Raw genomic sequence first — 16,383 nt, forward strand, 5'->3', positions numbered from 1 at the left:
GTATATTTCTTGGTCCTATAATGGAGATTATGTGGGCAAAGGAAGGAAGGAAGGAGGGACCAGTTCTGCTTTGTCAGAATATGGAAGGCACTGAAGAGATACCGTATGCCTGAACCAGCAGTAGGAGTGTCCTAGGCAAGAGAGCAGTGGGGCAGAGGGAAATAGGAGGGACACGGTCTTAGAAAATTTTGTGCACATACTGGGTACTTGGTAGATGCTTGTTAAAAATGAATAACTGGGAAACGGGTAGGCAAGCAGTTTGTAAGATGACAGTCACAGTCACAGTTTATACTAAATTTTCCTTTTGGTTTTAGGGTTTCCTTTTCCACATATAAAAGATCATCAAGACGCCAAGAGAGAGTCCCACTTAATCTTGGTCTGTTAAACTCAAAGGCTGTAAGTCTTTCATGAATGTGGCAATTTTATGTTCGCTGAAGTGAAGATTTAAGGGCAATAGGAGTCCAGTGAAAGCTAGGTGTGCTGTATGGTCTCATCCATTCTATGGACTTTTGACAGAAATATTTATTGAAGGCTTTGAAAGTCCACAAAGTTGAAACTCAGTTGAAAGCTGAGTTTCAACCAGCACTCTCATTTGAGAGTGCGTTAGTTGTAAATGACTTGACTTTTGCAATCACTGTTTTTATCAACAGCATCTTTAAGAGGATGCTAAGCAAAATGTGATCTTTGCTCTTTAGAGGCCAAAAGAAGTGTCATAAATGTTAACAAATCCACCAATCAAGCACAAATATAATGGTGGATACAAATAAAATAGCAACATTTGGTAATAATACTAATCTAGGTAATACCCTCTGAAGGTCTCATATTCCCACCAAGTTGAGGGTACACAGCCTCTTTTTCTAAGGGCCAGGAAGTCTTCCTGCAAATAGCAGGGACCTAGAATTTCGCCCACAGGGTCTCAGCTGTGGGTCACCTCTTCAGAAGATATGGTGCAAGTTTCCTCCGCTGTGACATTTGTCACCAACAATCGCACTCCGCTCACGATTAGCTGGAACTCAGAATGAGCTCAAGATAAAAAACATGGAGTGTTAAAGTCTTTTATTTAGTGGCTCAAACTTCTTTGGTTACATCAGTTTTCGGCCATAGCACCCTTCCAAAAACAAAACAAGTCCACTCTAGAAAAACAGAGGTTTTCCTAGCCGAGTAATAGGGAGTGCACTTGCGTCTGAGGCGGGGGGCACCTATGAGGGAGGAGGGGCGCGGAACTTGACTGAGACATTACCCTCCCTCCCTTCCTGGTGCGGGGGTGGAGAGGGACATTTCCCATAAGTTCGTCTCCGCCAAGGGGAGAGCTGTTCTCCGGGTGGAACTTGAAGGCTGGGTCGGGTGTGGGGGGATTGTGAAAAGACAGTTCTCGGGGATTGGCAGTTAGTGGAGAAATGGTCTCGGGCATCGCCCAGAACCCGCAGCAGCCAGTTCCAGAACGTCCCCGCAGATGAAGACCCCCGCAGCCCCGGGAAAAGCGAGACCCACTTCCGGGTTTGGAAGCACTCCCTCCTAGCCCCTCCCAGTACCCGGTTACGGGGTCTCCGGGCGCATGCGCAGCGCTCATCCGCCGCTCTGGGACTGGCCCGACTTACCCTAAACAACTATTCTGCTCCTCCCCCTCCCGCTTGGGGCGTACCATTCGCGTTTGGGGGGAGGTAACGCGCCCCAGAGTACTCAGAAGCCTGCTCCTCTTCCTCAGACGGGGGAAGGTAAGTTTGCCTCAGATTTCAAAAGTTCCAAGAATACGAGAGCCTCAGAGGCCTGTCGCTGGGTGATAACCCAACGCTCTCGGCTCTGCCCACAGTCCAGTACTCTTCCTTTGAGGCGCTGAACAAAGTGGCACGCCCGGATCCCAGCTGATCAGCTGCGGGCTTTGGCGGCGGCTCCCCCGGGCGAGACCATTGTGACTCCTTAGAAGGGGTGTCTGAGGAGGGAGGGGGCGGAGCGGCCATTGTCCGGTCAGCGCAGCCTACGGGGGAGGGGAGAGTGACAGAGCGAGCGGGGCCCGGGGCTTCACAGCGGCCGCTGCTACGCCAGAGCCGGCGGGGGCCTCAGGTCCGTCCCAGCGCCGCCGCTCGGGACATCGCTCTGGCTGCGAGCGGCGGTGGGAGCTGCCGAGGGCGCCGGGTCTTCCTTCCTCCCCGCGATCCTCGGTTCACCCGTACGCCCCTCCTCCTCAGCTCCCCTCCCTCTCCTCTCCGCGCCTCCCCCGACCCCCCCGTTTCTGCAGGCTGAGTGGTGCGGCCCGCCTCCAGCTGACCGGCCTGGAATCCCGGCTCGGAGCCCCGGACTCGCGCCCGCCCGCGCTCCCGCTCCCTCCCCCTCCCCCCGCCCCGAGCCCCCCGACGCCGCCGTCGTCGCCGCCGCCGCCTCCTTCGAGCGGGGCCCAGGCCCAGCCGCCGCCACCGCAGCCGCCGCGGAGCTCCGCCGCCGCCGAGCACCATGGGAGACGCCGGGAGCGAGCGCAGCAAAGCGCCCAGCCTGCCGCCTCGCTGTCCCTGCGGCTTCTGGGGGTAAGTGTCCGGCCGGGTGGGGGCGGGGGCGGGGGCCCGGGGCGCGGACGCGGGGGCCGCCCGGACAGGCCTCGGGGCCGCGGGAGGCCGGAACCCTGGGGGCTGGGCCCTAGCCGGGCCTACTGGGAGCGGGCCGGGGCCGCGTCTCGGGGAGGGGCGCTGGGTGGGGAGCTGGAGGTGGGCAGAAAAGGCCCTGCCCGGTTGCAGTGCCACCCTCTGGGACTCTCATGCCTGAGGTTTGGGCCAGCGGGGACCAACCTGGCTACGGGTGAGGGGGGCAGGGCAGCAGGGAGGGATGAGGGGGCGGTGTTGGCACCTCCGGGTGGAGCTGGGGTGCCCCTTTCCCTTGGCCTATAGAGGCCAGCCCTCCCTCCCCGGTTTGGTATGAGTTGGTGCCCAGGCACCAGAAGGGTATTTCCTCTGACTTTTTCACTCCCCCCCCCCCCCCCCCCCCCCCCCCCGGTCCCCCAGAGACTTGCATCATCACTTCCTAAATTATATCCCAGTGCCCTATTTGCTTTTAGGAAGCTGTTCACACGTCACCCATTTTTAAAAATCCAACCCGGAATTCAGACTGGGGTAAAGTTATAAGACTGTGGAGGTCTCACCTTTATTTAAAACACGTTTCAGAAGATCTGTAAAATGTTTTTGACTAAAAAAAAGATAAAACTCAAGTCAGCCTGGCTTGGGAACGTGAGAGCCAGTTTGCTCACTTGGTTCAAATTCCTTTCTCTCCCCCCTCCTTTTTTTAAATGATAAAAATATTCACATTGGCCAGCCTGCATTATTATTTGGCCATCCTGTGTTAGAGTGAAAAAATATGAGGTGGGAAATCAACTTTTCCACATATAGCTAGATTTTAAATTCTCCTTGTAACGCTTCGAATTTGGTGAATTACTACCCCTCTTACCTAACAGGTGCCTCCATCCTGTCTTATGATTCTAATTGTATTGTAAGGAAACTGGAGACTGAAGGGTTTTTGTGATTGAGCCCTTTTTTTCTTTTCTTCTTTTTTAAAATTTTCCTAGGACCTAGTATATTTCAAGGTGTATAGAGACAGTTAGGAAATGTTTATATTTCTGGTGAGAACGTCTTGGGAAGGTGTATTTAAGTATTTTATTTTTTCTACCTCCCAGATGTTAGGAATGGCTGAGGTACAGATTACGTCTGATTTTGGGGGAGTGCAGAGAAAGATTAGAAAGTGGATCTTAATGTAGTTTTCTGTGGAATTTGTCAGATTCAAAGTTTGCAACAAAGAGATTCTCATTTTCTCATCTTTGCCTTTTCTTAAAAAATTCCTGGTGGAAAGATGTTAGCCAAAGATAAGTTATGATATTACCAAAAGTTCTGAAGATGTGAAAATATTTTAGGTTTTATAGTCTTCCTAATAATTAGGTTGTCTGCTGAGGGTTTTCATAGGCTATCTAATTCCCAGAAATCTTAGGACGTAGAGCTATTATCTCTTTATAGATGTGGAAGTTGAGGCTTAAGAGGGTGTATAACTTGCCCCTTGCTTACAGGGAGTTTAGGGTGGAGCTGGGGAGTTCTTGAGAGCGCTTACTACCATCACGATTATGACATCAATCTGCTGCCTTGGAAAAATCTGGTGTCACAAGCCTCTGATTGTAACTCCTAAGACATTGGCTCAAAGAAAGTAGCTGCCAATGGCAACTAATGCCCAGGATGTATCAGAGGCTTGTTTCCTGGCAACATGTTTATGTCCTTGGGACCATTATCATGAGTGGAACCCTTATTGAAAGACTCAAAGCAAGATGTAGAAACTAAGGAAATGGAATATCCTTTTACTTTTAGCCAGCAGAGTTCTGAATAATGCCTAGAAAGTTTTATAGTTGCAGGGAGGAATGGTTAAACTGATAACCATATCTGACCTATAAGCAGTCAGGCCTGCTTTTTTCTTTCAGTTTGGCCCTTTTTACGAACTGCAGTTTGACTAACAGCAGTTGTGAGCACAAAACTACTATTTTTATGTTGAAAAGGGTTCTTTTTTAATGTGTAATGAATGCTTTAAACTTTTCTGAAGGAGTTTGTATGTAGCTGTGTAGTTTGCATTATATACCAAAGTGTAATGATACTGGTGCCTAGTTTCATCACAATTGGCTTTGAACAAACATGTGTCCCTTATTGTATGGGTCGCATTCATACTATGTTCATTAAACTTGATTACATTCAACAGATAATTGAGTGTCTCTGATATAATGGTGGACAAGGGGGCACTGGCTCCATCCTCTGGGGGCAGAGGCATACTGAAGTAAAGGGATAGAATAAAGTACATTAGGATTGGTATAGGGTGCGCTGGGAGGGGTACTTACCCTTCTTGAGGTGGAGATAATGGAAGGTAGCCTGAAGGGCGGGTAGCCTGAAGGGAGTGACACCACCTAGGCCTGTAGGGAAGGGTAAGAGCATGGAGATAGAGGAGTTTAGGCCTGGATGTGAGGGAGCGCCCTCCACATTTGAGGAACCAAAAGTTCATTGGGGATGATTGATAGACTGTGAGGGGGGATCCACTAGATATGGTGAGAATAATTGGTGATATAGGACTCTTTAGATAATGCCTAGGTCTTTGGACTTTTATCTTGAGTTCATTAAGGAACTGTGGAAGAACCTTGAGTGACGTGATTTTCTTTAATGTGAAAGATTGGATGATGTTGAGAGTGACCTGGGTGTGTGGGTATGATTGTGTGTATGAATGTGATATATTTTTGTTTGTGGGATGTTGCCAGAGGTATAGAAGTCTTGTCAGGAGGAGTAACCCAGAGTAGGGATGATTGTGTGTGGTAGCCAGGGAGAATGGAGAGAAGTAGGTAGCTGTGAAAGCCATTCAGGAGGTATCTTTTGCCTTTTCCTTTGATGAAAATGAAGGTGAGTGTGTTACCTGCAAAGTTTAGTCAGCATTGCATTCTGTGGAAGCCATAGGTTTATGAAGTCAGCTAGTCACGGCCCACACCCAGTCCTTTGCAGAGGCGCCTCTCAGAATGTTCTGGTGCCAGTAGACTACAGGCAGTTCCTTAGGATTGCTCTTTTCTGTAGTGAATTAGGCAGCTGGACTTAACTGTTCAGTTGGGGCACCAGTCAGTAGGGCTTGGTTAGATAGGAGAGCTGTGAGGTCTTGTGGGAATGCAATTAGAAAGTGGAATGACAGGCGAGTGTGTTGAGTGCTTGAAGTAAAGTTTCTACTTTTCCTCCTATTGGTTTATATTGCGTAATTGTGTGCAGGTAATTTAGTTCTTTTTTTAAAAAAGATTTTATTTATTTATTTGACAGAGAGAGATCATAAGTAGTAGGCAGAGAGAGAGAGGGGGGGAAAGCAGGCTCCCTGCTGAGCAGAGAAACCCGATGCGGGGCTCTATCCCACGACCCTGAGACCATGACCTGAGCTGAAGGCAGAGGCTTAAGCCACTGAGCCACCTAGGCGCCCCAGTAATTAAGTTAGTATTTTATAGAGACCATCTCTCCACTGGGAGAGATTTCCAAGCTGTCTTGGAAATTGTTGAAGATTTACCTCTTTATAAAAGTTGGAAGGTGTTTGCATGGTGTATACAGTGCTTTTAGAGTTAGTGATAAAATTTTTTTTTCTGAGATACGTACTTAAAACTTTTAGTGAAATGTAAGTATATTCTTGGCTCATTTTTAGGCATTTTGTAGTCATGTGAAAAACATGTTAGTTTGTATTTAGTCAACTCTTAAGTGAAATACATACTTTTTTTAGTTGGAATGTACTCATACACAAAAGCACTGTGAAACTATACAGATATAAGTGTTATTAGTGGAAGCTACATTTTAAATTGTTTAGACATTTAGAATGTACTGACACATGTAAATTCATAGGTATTTTCAAAAGTTGTTGAAAGAGCAGACAATATTCTAAAAAAGAGGAAGAAGACTAAGACACTAATATATTAAGTATATTGCAGGGTAATAAAAAAGGATAACAAGGACAGGGAAGGATGGACTTTTTTCCCCCTAATTTTTACATATTAAGTATAAAAATCCAGTTGATATTTTGCTTTTACAATTGGAGATAGTCTATTGTAATGTAATATGGACAATTTGGGGAGTACTGTGTCTTTCATAAATAATTTTGAAGTACAGTATACATAAATGTTCAGTCTCATATTTAGGGAATAATGGAATATTTAAATATGGAGTTTATTTGGTAAACCACTCATTGTGGTTTTTCCAGCATTTATTGTTTTTGATAAAAAATAAGCTCTTAATCATGTCATAAAATAAATATTAGATGGATACATTTTCTTTAGGGAAATAGCAGTTTTTTTGTGATCTATTCTGTTGAAGTGTTTTATTCACCAGATCTGCTAGATAATGTATTTGAAATAAAATGGGGTTATGAAGAGATCAGGAGTCATCTCACAAGCTGTATTCCATTCCTGAAGAGGTAACTAGGAGAAAGTTGATTGAAAATACAAGATGATTTGTTTTACTCCATTTTACTTTTGGGAATCACAAGGTATTAACTAGTTAGCTTGGGGCACCTGGGTGGATCAGTGGGTTAAGGCCTCTGCTTTAGGCTTGGGTCATGATCTCGGGGTCCTGGAATCGAGCCCCGCATCAGGCTTTCTGCTCAATGGGGAGCCTGCTTCCTACTCTCTCTCTTTCTGCCTGCCTCTTTGCCTGCTTGTGATTTCTGTCAAATAAATAAATAAAATTCAAAAAACAACAACAATTATTTAACTAGTTAGCTTATATAGAATATTTGTCCCCCCCCCCCTTCATTTTTCTTCCTCTGAGCCCATGCCTTGGGAGTTGATGTAGAATTCTGTTTCTGTCACCCTGTGAGTCATCTGGCTAGTGTGTTTGGCTCAGAACAGTGTGTGGCCCTGGATTCTTCAGTCTCAGGCTCCCAATTAGAACATGTTGCCACACTTCAGCCAGCTTAACCTGGGCTTTCAAGTTCAGGTGAACACAGCATGAATTACTAGTTAATCAGTAGAATGTTTATTTCAGTGATGTCACTAATTATCCCTTCATTATAAAGTCCCCTTAAACATTCTCTTAAAAATAAAACAGCTCATTTGTGCAGTTTTACTTTGCATCCTTGAGTATTGAACACACCTGAGGATGTGACATGATGTAATGAAGTATTCAGGGTTGGTAGGTTTATCTGCTTGCCCTGTTTTCCTGATTACATTTGGGTATTCAGAAAACATAAAATTTGTCCCTTTGATGTGATGGAACACAGAGAGAGAATTTTTTTTTTTAAAATTTTAAAGAAAACATGGCCTCTGTTTAGACTGTTTTTTTTATTTTTTTATTTTTTTATTTTTTTTTTATATTTTTTTATTTTTTTATTATGTTTAGACTGTTTTGAGGCAACAGCTTTTTAGAGTTAGATTCTGTTAACTCATAGGACATAGAGATCTTTTAGTATTATCCTTTCCTCCCATGTACTGTCGTCCTGCCTAAAAAAGAGAACTCAGTACTTTTAAGTCCTACTGAAAAGTTTGGCTAATAATCTCTTTTTAATCCTTAATGTTATCAAAGTTAACAATAGTTCTCATAGACTAATCTTTTTCTAGGTGGGGAAATCAGAGGATTAAGAATTGTTTTTTTAAAAAAAGATATATTTAATTTAGGAAGAGAGAGAGAGCGTGCTAGAGTGAGCACATGAGCAAGAGCTGGAGCAGGAGCATGAGTGGGAGGGGTAGAGGGAGAGGGAGAAAATTTCAAGCCGACTGTGCTCAGAGTGGAGTCTGATATAGGGCTGGGTCTCCTGACTCTGACATCCCAGACTGGAGCCAAAACCAAGAGTAGGACACTTTCTTAATTGACTGCAACACCTAGGTGCCCCAGGCTAAGAATCTTTTGAAATGAATAAAGTCCTTAAAAAAAGAACCCAGCATGTTAAATATTATTTACTGATAACAGAGTACTAAGACTGTGAGAACTAATAATTTGGATTTTTATTACATCATAAAGAGGTTATGTATTTGCAAACTGATACAGAATTCCAGAATTCAGGGCACCTGGGTGGCTCAGTGGGTTAAAGCCTCTGCCTTCGGCTCAGGTCATGATCCCAGGGTCCTGGGATTGAGCCCCACATTGGGTTCTCTGCTCCGCAGGGAGCCTGCTTTGCCCTCTCTCTCTGCCTACTTGTGATCTCTGTCAAATAAATAAATAAAATCTTTAAAAAAAAATTTCAGAATCCATTTATAATCATCATAAAGATTGAGCTTAAAAATTTTTTTTCTTTTTGAAGAAATCTCAACAAAGCCATGTAGGAAGTGACTGGTCACAACCCAACACTTGTATAATTTTAATAAGCCACTTGAAAAATCGTCCAGACTCAGGCTTGTTGGGTGTGTGGAACTTGTATTAGAGGAGTTTGTAAAAGAGCGACTTCATTCCATTTGGATGGATGATACTGTTGTTACTCAGTTCTGCTAGGGGCTTTGAGAAACAGGCTGATGCTGCTCTGGACTAGGGCCCTATATCACCAGATTAGGTTGCCGAATGAGGTATTTTGGACATAGAAAAGAAATTTACTGTATGTGTTAAATGTAGAAGAGAGTTTAAGCAACCTTGTTTTAAAAACCAGAATCTAAGAACATATTCTAGAATTGTTCTGAGCATTATGGTAGCCTCTGGCTACATATAGAAACTTACAATTCATAGTAATTAAAGTTAAGTAAAATAAAAAATTCAGTTCTTCAGTTATACTAGCTATATTTTAAGTATTCACTAGCTCAGTAGATACTCTATTGGGGAACACCGATGTAGAAGACTTCATCCTTCCAGAAAGTTCTTTTGGACAGTGCTGTTCTAGAACATTGACCTGATAGACAACCAGGATTTATAAGCCTTTTTTTTTCTCTCTTCAGTTTTTTTGAGATGTAATTGACATGCAAGCCTATTTTTTTGTGCGTTCTTCAGGCCCCCATTTTCTTGTCTTTTGAAAATGAGGGACTTGCTAATTTAGCTCTAAGTTTCTTTCCAGTTCTAACATTTTATTTCCATTGGGGGAAGAAATGCTATTGTTAATTCAGATTACTGGTAAGTGTTCCTTTAATCAGATTTGGGAATTAAAATGTTAGTACAAGGGACGCCTGGGGTGGCTGAGTTGGTTGAGCGGCTGCCTTTGGCTTGGGTCATGGTCCCAGCCTCCTGGGATCAAGTCCTGCATCCGGCTCCTTGCTCTGCCTCTAGGCTGCCACTCTGTCTGCCTGTGCTTGCGCTCTGTGTCTCTCTGTCTAACAAATAAATAAAATCTTAAAAAAAAAATGTTAGTACAAGTTAGTCCATAATTTGAACTTCTTTTTTTTCTTGTTAGCTTTTAAGTCAATCATCTTTGCTCTTTTCTTAGTGCTCTTAAACTGGCAACCTCAGAGGCTTATACAAGGAGGTATTGGACTAATTTTCTCTATAGTGAGAGAATTTTTGAAGGTTTTCACCTTTGGACTATGACTTTTGTGAAGGAATAATATTTGTTTATTAAATATTAAAATTAAACAAATATTAAAAATTTTGTTTATTAAAATATTTGTTTAATATTTACAATGTAAATCTGATATCCTAGCTTTTGATATGTGATTGGGGATAAGTGCATTGGACTTTCTGGTAAATTGAAGTTCCCAGGTACAGAAGAAGGTGGAATGTCTTGAAATACCAGTGGGCAGAAGCACTGTGATACTCCAGGCTGAGGGAATGATACAAGTTGTATGAAAATGCCATGTCATCCTTGAGGCCAGGGAACATAGCTGCAAACAGGACATCTGGAGTTGTGGCTGCAGCTGTTGACTAGAGGAAGGAAGACTACAGTAGGAAGAAGGTGCAGTACTAGCTAATTGCATCTGTTCATTCAGCTGTACCAGATGTCCTGTATCGTAGGCAGGTGTGATTAGAGCAGAAGAATGTCCTGGCAGCTTGCTATCACTCTGGCTGTGGGTGGTTGGTGGGAGGGAAGGGAGCAGACCACACTACAGCATTTGGTGTTTCTGATTTGCAGACAGGCTCTATTTAGCCTCAGTGCTGTCTCATCAGTGACCTGGCAAAGACTGAGGGTGGTGATGTATTTGGGACCTTTTGGGGAGTGCCTTTTCTCATTTCTTCTGCTAAAGTGGAATGGTGTGGAGTAACAGCTGTTGATGTCTTATCTGTTTCTTGGACTTTTATGCACTGGTGAGTTGAAGTGCATTTATATAAATTAATCAGACTCTCAGCTACACTTCTGGAAGGAGAAGTATTCTGACCATTCAAAAGTATCACAGATAGGCTTCCCACAGTCAGTTTCTTGTCCCAGGCATTTTATTTTCTCTTGTATCCTTATGTTGGTAGAATTTCTGAACACAGTGTGAGGTTCTGTAATTATGGTAGCTAGCTGGAAGTGTGGGGGCAGGAATTTGGAGAACATAGATTGGGTGGAGGGCTTTTCTGAGCATGTCTGTGCTTGCTTTTTTTTTTTTTTTTAAAGATTTTTATTTATTTATTTGAGAGAGATCACAAGTAGACAGAGAGGCAGGAAGAGAGAGAGAGAGAAGGAAGCAGTTTCCCCGCTGAGCATAGAGCCCGATGCGGGACTCTATCCCAGGACCGAGATCATGCCAAAGGCAGCAGCTCAACCCACTGGGCCACCCAGGCACCCGCATGTCCATGCTTTCAAAGTCTTCCTATTTCAGGTCACTGTTTTTCAATTTTCAACCCTTTCTAGGGTGCCATATGTGAATAGATGTGGTGGCAAGTTACTGCTGGGAAGAATTTTTTTTAATGTAATGAATGGGATACAAAATAGATTAAATAATAAAATTATTTTGAAACTGTCGAGAAGTATATTAACCAGCAAAATAAAATAAAAAATAAACTGGAGGTGGGAGAAGGTATGATATATTTCAGTGTGAGTTGTTCAAGATTTGTGATTTCTAGGTTTTTGCGCTTGGGGAGGCATGGATGGTATTATTCGTTTTCTTCTTCAGTTGCCACTGAAATCCAGAAAACCAGGTTTTTCAAGTCTGTGTGTGTTTGCATGAAACTTTGCATGTGTACATAAAATCTTCACAGTATATGACTTCAGATGGTTTTATGAAATTTGTCTTTCTCTTAATATAACACAGAGCTGTGCTATTCACCTTTAAAAATAAAGGAGTGTTCTTGATGTTGAGCTATAGAAATGTTCACTTAGGGGAATTTTGTTTCATTTGTTGCTTGGGGGCTCTCTCCCTGTCATCCATGTCACACTCCCACTCCTCCTACTGCCAGTGAGAGGTCCTCAAACCATGCATTTTATTTGTAAGGCTAATCTTTTTTCTTCAGTGCATATTGGGTACAATCTAATCAAGGAACAGTTGCTGTGACTTAAATGATAAAAGATAAATTTTCTTTTTTAAAGATTTTATTTATTTATTTGACAGACAGAGATTACAAGTAGGCAAGAGAGGCAGGCAGAGAGAGAGAGGAGGAAGCAGGCTTTCCGTGGAGCAGAGAGCCCAATATGGGGCTCGATCACAGGACCCCGCGATCATGACCTGAGCTGAAAGCAGAGGCTTTAACCCACTGAGCCACCCAGGCGCCCCGATAAAAGATAAATCTTGAGTAAAAGTATGGAGATTATATGGTGTATACTTGGGTGTCTCTACAGGTTTATAATCTCAGTATCAGTGTGGATTAGTTTAGAAAATGATAGCCACAGTAAAACCTGTTCTGTGGAAGTGTATGTCCCTAAACACTCCATTTTGTTACCGTTGGTTTTAAACTGTCTAGTGACTAGGTAGGTATTGTGATTTCTTAGTTGAAAGCACCCTGGGTTTACCTGAATAGTTTTCACTACTTATATTTGGTTGGAGTTAGGGACTAGGAAGAATGGGCTCTGTTGGTTTTGTGTTTAAATGTGGGGTGCAGTAAAAGTCACCGGACAGGTCTATATCAACTAGATCTGAGGTTGAGTTGGAAGAGGAAGGGCACAGAAGGTGGTCAAGAAGAAGACTGGGTTGTGCGAGGGATGAAGATAGGGAAATGTGGATTGAAGTGGAGCCGTGGTAATTAGGGATGAAGATGCTTTGTGGTCACTACTTTCTAATCAAAATATGAGAGGTAGCTACATTTGTAAGGGCTAGAGAAACTAATGTGAACAGGTGGTGGGTGGGATTAAAGAAAACATGCTGTCTTCCCTTGAAGTGCAGGGTGTGAGTCCCCTGGGGTCTTGCAGGGAAGTGCTAAAGATCATAGAATAGGAGCTGTGGTGCACATTCCAAGCTAAAGTTTAGTAGAAAAGCAGCAGCTTTCAGCAAATTGGTGTTCCATCTGTTACAACCCTATGGTTCTTTCTTTTTCTAAGCTCAAAGATACCTTTTTAGCAAGGTAAAGGATGGTGCTTCATGGTGTCTCTTTGTAGCAGGCTGTGGATGGAGACTTATCTACCTTCTTTCTTTTATAGGTATTGCCACAACCAACTCCATTCTGTGAGATGGATTTTTCTTTCTCCTTTTCAATCTCTGCGTCTAGTGGGGGAATTCAGTAAAGTTTCACCCATTTTTACTTGCTGTTCACTAGCTTTACTTGCTGTTCTTGGTAAAACAACTCTCATAAGCCTTTCTCTTTTTTTTTTTTTTTTTAAAGAATTTTATTTATTTGACAGAGATCACAAGTAGGCAGAGAAGCAGTCAGAGAGAGAGGAGGAAGCAGGCTCCCCGCTGAGCAGAGAGCCTGATGTGGGGCTCTATCTCAGGACCCTGGGATCATGACCTGAGCTGAAGGCAGAGGCTTTAACCCACTGAGCCACCCAGGCGCCCCAAGCCTTTCTCTTTTGAACGATTGTGCAACTAGTACAGGGGAGGTTACATTAAATGTTAAAGAATTTAATAGTAGTGCTGCCTGGGGAATAAGCCCTTTCTCATTTGCTGAGGGGTTAATGAAAAGTCCCCTTTCATCCAATCCAGGCTCTTCCCAAGGGCATGCTGACCTCTTAGCCACAGAAAACCAGCTGAGTTCAGTGTCTATGCATGGGCTTTGGAATTGGAATCCTGAGTTTAAAAATTTACTTTGAAACTTTGTGCTTGACTTTGGGTAGTTTACCTCTCTGCATCTTTATCTTTAAAATAATAATAAAATAGAATATTTTAGAATTGCTTTGAGGTTTAGTGGGCTCTAATGCCTGTCAAGCCTTTGGTTCAGTGCCTGACCATGGTAGTTAAATTTATTAAAGGCCAACTTCCCAGCCTTGAATGAGGAACATTGGTGGTAGATTAATAGATGCAGAACTGTCAGCTGGGCAGTTTGCACTAATGGTAGTCTCCAGGTCAGTGCCACCTACTTAGTTGATGAGGTTTCTGACCAGCCTTTGTCCAGTTTGGCTTTTTTCAAAGACAGGATCTTGTTCAGTAAGCATTTATTGAGAATTCTCTTGTGGTCTTAAGCTCTGCTAGGCACGATATACCCTGCTCTGGCTTCTCCCCTAGGAAAGCTTACAGTCTAGAAGGGGAGGCAGACGAATAAACTGACCAAACACCATGAGGAAAGTGCTTTGGGGGGGATCATCACAAAACATGTCGGCACAGACAAGACATCTTACTGAGAGACTGGGGGTGGAGGATGGCCAGGAGGGCTTCTCTGAGGAGACGGTGCTCTTGAGCTTGCACAGAGGCAGAGAGGAGTGAGAAGGCATGGTGAATTTGAAGAATTGCAGATACAGCTCAGTGTATTAGCAGCAGTGTAGGGGCAAGATGAAGCTGAGGGGAGGAGCAGGGGTCAGTTATGAGCAACTTGATTGCCATGCTGTTGGGTTTAGATTTATCCAGTTAGATCATTTAAACCTTTCGAGCCATGGATCCGTGTGACAGTTTGATGAAGACCATGGACCACTTCTCAGGAATAATGCATAAAATAAAACACCAGAGATTATGAAGGAAACCACTTACATCTAAAAATACTTCTGCCTGTAGACTGTGGGGTTTGTGGACTCAAGGTGAAGAAACTGAGTGAATGCTGTAGTAGGAAAGCTAAGAATGAATATAGGTTAAAATCTGGGTATTCTAGTCCATTCAGGCTGTTATAACAAAATACCACAGACTGGGTGGCTTATGAACAGCAAAAATTTATTTCTTATAGTTTTGGAGGCTGGAAATCCTAGATAAAGGCACTGGCAGAATCCATGAGTCTGGTGAGAGTCTGCTTCCTCAGTGATGATGCTATGTTCTCACTGTAACCTCATGTGGTGGAAGGGATATGGGATTTCTCCAGCCTCTTTTATAAGGGCACTAATCCCATTGATGAGGGCAGTGCCCTCATGGTCTAATCACTTCCCAAAGGTCTCAACTCCAGACACTATAATCACATTGGGCATTAGGATTCAACATGTGAATTTTGGGGGGATACAGTCATTTCAGTCCTTTGATAGCACTGAGTCAGTGAGGTCTGAAGAGAGGGCTTGACTATAAGAGCAGAGACAGATTGGGTGGGGGATGGGAAGGTGGGAAGGAGAAGAGAGGCAGCAAGATTTCTGACATGTGCAACTGGGTGAAAGATGGTGTCAGTTATATATGATGGTTATAGAAGTTCTACTTAGAAGCTGGCTAGGGATTTGTGAATGCATTTATTCGTAAATTGAAAGTGAAATAGTAGATACAATGATTAATGCCATTTGTCAGTGATGTGCGGAGTTTTATTTGCTATACAAAAGTTTATACTTTGGAATTTCTTAAGTTGAAGTGATTCTGTCTGGAAGATGAGTGACTTGTGGGGAAGAGAAGATTTATTTTATTTTATTTTTATTTTTATTTTTTAAAGATCTTACTTACTTATTTTGACAGACAGAGATTACAAGTAGGCCCAGAGGCAGACCGAGAGAGGGGGGGAGCAGGCTCCCTGCTGAGCAGAGAGCCCGATGTCGGGCTTGATCCCAGGACCCAGGGATCATGACCTGAGCTGAAGGCAGAAGCTTTAACCCACTGAGCCACCCAGGTGCCCCGAGAAGATTAGTTTTAGACAGAACATTTTTTTTGGTGAATCAGATGGCATGTCAGTGTACTTTTATTATACCCTTTTTAAATGAAAACTTTTTAATTCAAGTATAATATGTATAGTGAAAATGCGTACATCTAAAGTATATAGTGAAATGAATTTTCACAAAGTGAATGTACCTACAGATAACCAGCACCTATATAAAGAAATAGCATTCTTATCCCCCAAGAGGCTCCACTTGTATCTTCTCCAGTCACTGGCTCCTTCTGCTCAAGGGTAATTGCTATCCTGATTTCTAATGCCACACATTACCTTAAATTTTCTTCTTTTTCCTCTTCTTTTTTAAAAAAATTTATTTGTCAGAGAGCACGCACAAGTAGTGGGAGCAGCAGGCATAGGGAGAGGGAGAAGCAAGGCTCCCTGCTGAGCAGGGAGCCAGATGAGGGGCTTGATCCCAGGACTCTGGGATCATGGCCTGAGCTGAAGGTGTCCCAGATTTTTTTCTTGTGAAATCTTTTTCTGCTTTTTTATTGGATCAGTTTAGTTTATTGCACTCAAGTGTACACTTGGATGAGTTAAAAATACTTTTTAGAGCAATTTTAGATTCAAAGCAAAAGTGAACAGGAGGTCCAAAGAATTACCCTAAATCCTGTTACCCCCTCTTTTGCCCCCCTTACTGTCAGCATCCCCCATGAGAATGGTACTTCTAATTGTCCATGAACCCTCATTGACACCCAGGATGTCCATAGTTTACATTAGCGTTCACTCCTGTGCATTTTGTGAGTTTTGAAAAATGTACAATGACATATTTATCATGAGAGTATCATACAGAATGGTTTCACTGTCCTAAAAATTCTCTGTGCTGTGCCTATTCATATCCCCACCCCCGAGCAATCACTGATATTTTTACTGTCTCCATAGTAGCCTTTTCCAGAATGTC

The 16,383-nt window shown here is 43.2% G+C and overlaps 1 protein-coding gene across 1 annotated transcript in view; it reads left to right on the forward strand.

Moving 5' to 3' along the window:
* Positions 1-2,335: 2,335 nt before the first annotated feature.
* Positions 2,336-16,383, forward strand: part of ZFAND3 (zinc finger AN1-type containing 3) — a 334,816-nt gene continuing 320,768 nt past the window's right edge. Inside the window, exon 1 of the mRNA XM_045071246.1 lies at positions 2,336-2,519. Coding sequence (XP_044927181.1) covers positions 2,449-2,519 — 71 coding nt within the window. The 5' untranslated portion in view covers positions 2,336-2,448. The remainder of the gene's footprint in view (positions 2,520-16,383) is intronic.

The sequence above is a fragment of the Mustela putorius genome, unplaced genomic scaffold (genome assembly GCF_011764305.1).
Source record: "Mustela putorius furo isolate JIRA1106 unplaced genomic scaffold, ASM1176430v1.1 tig00003983_pilon_pilon_pilon, whole genome shotgun sequence".
Lineage (NCBI taxonomy): Eukaryota > Metazoa > Chordata > Mammalia > Carnivora > Mustelidae > Mustela > Mustela putorius.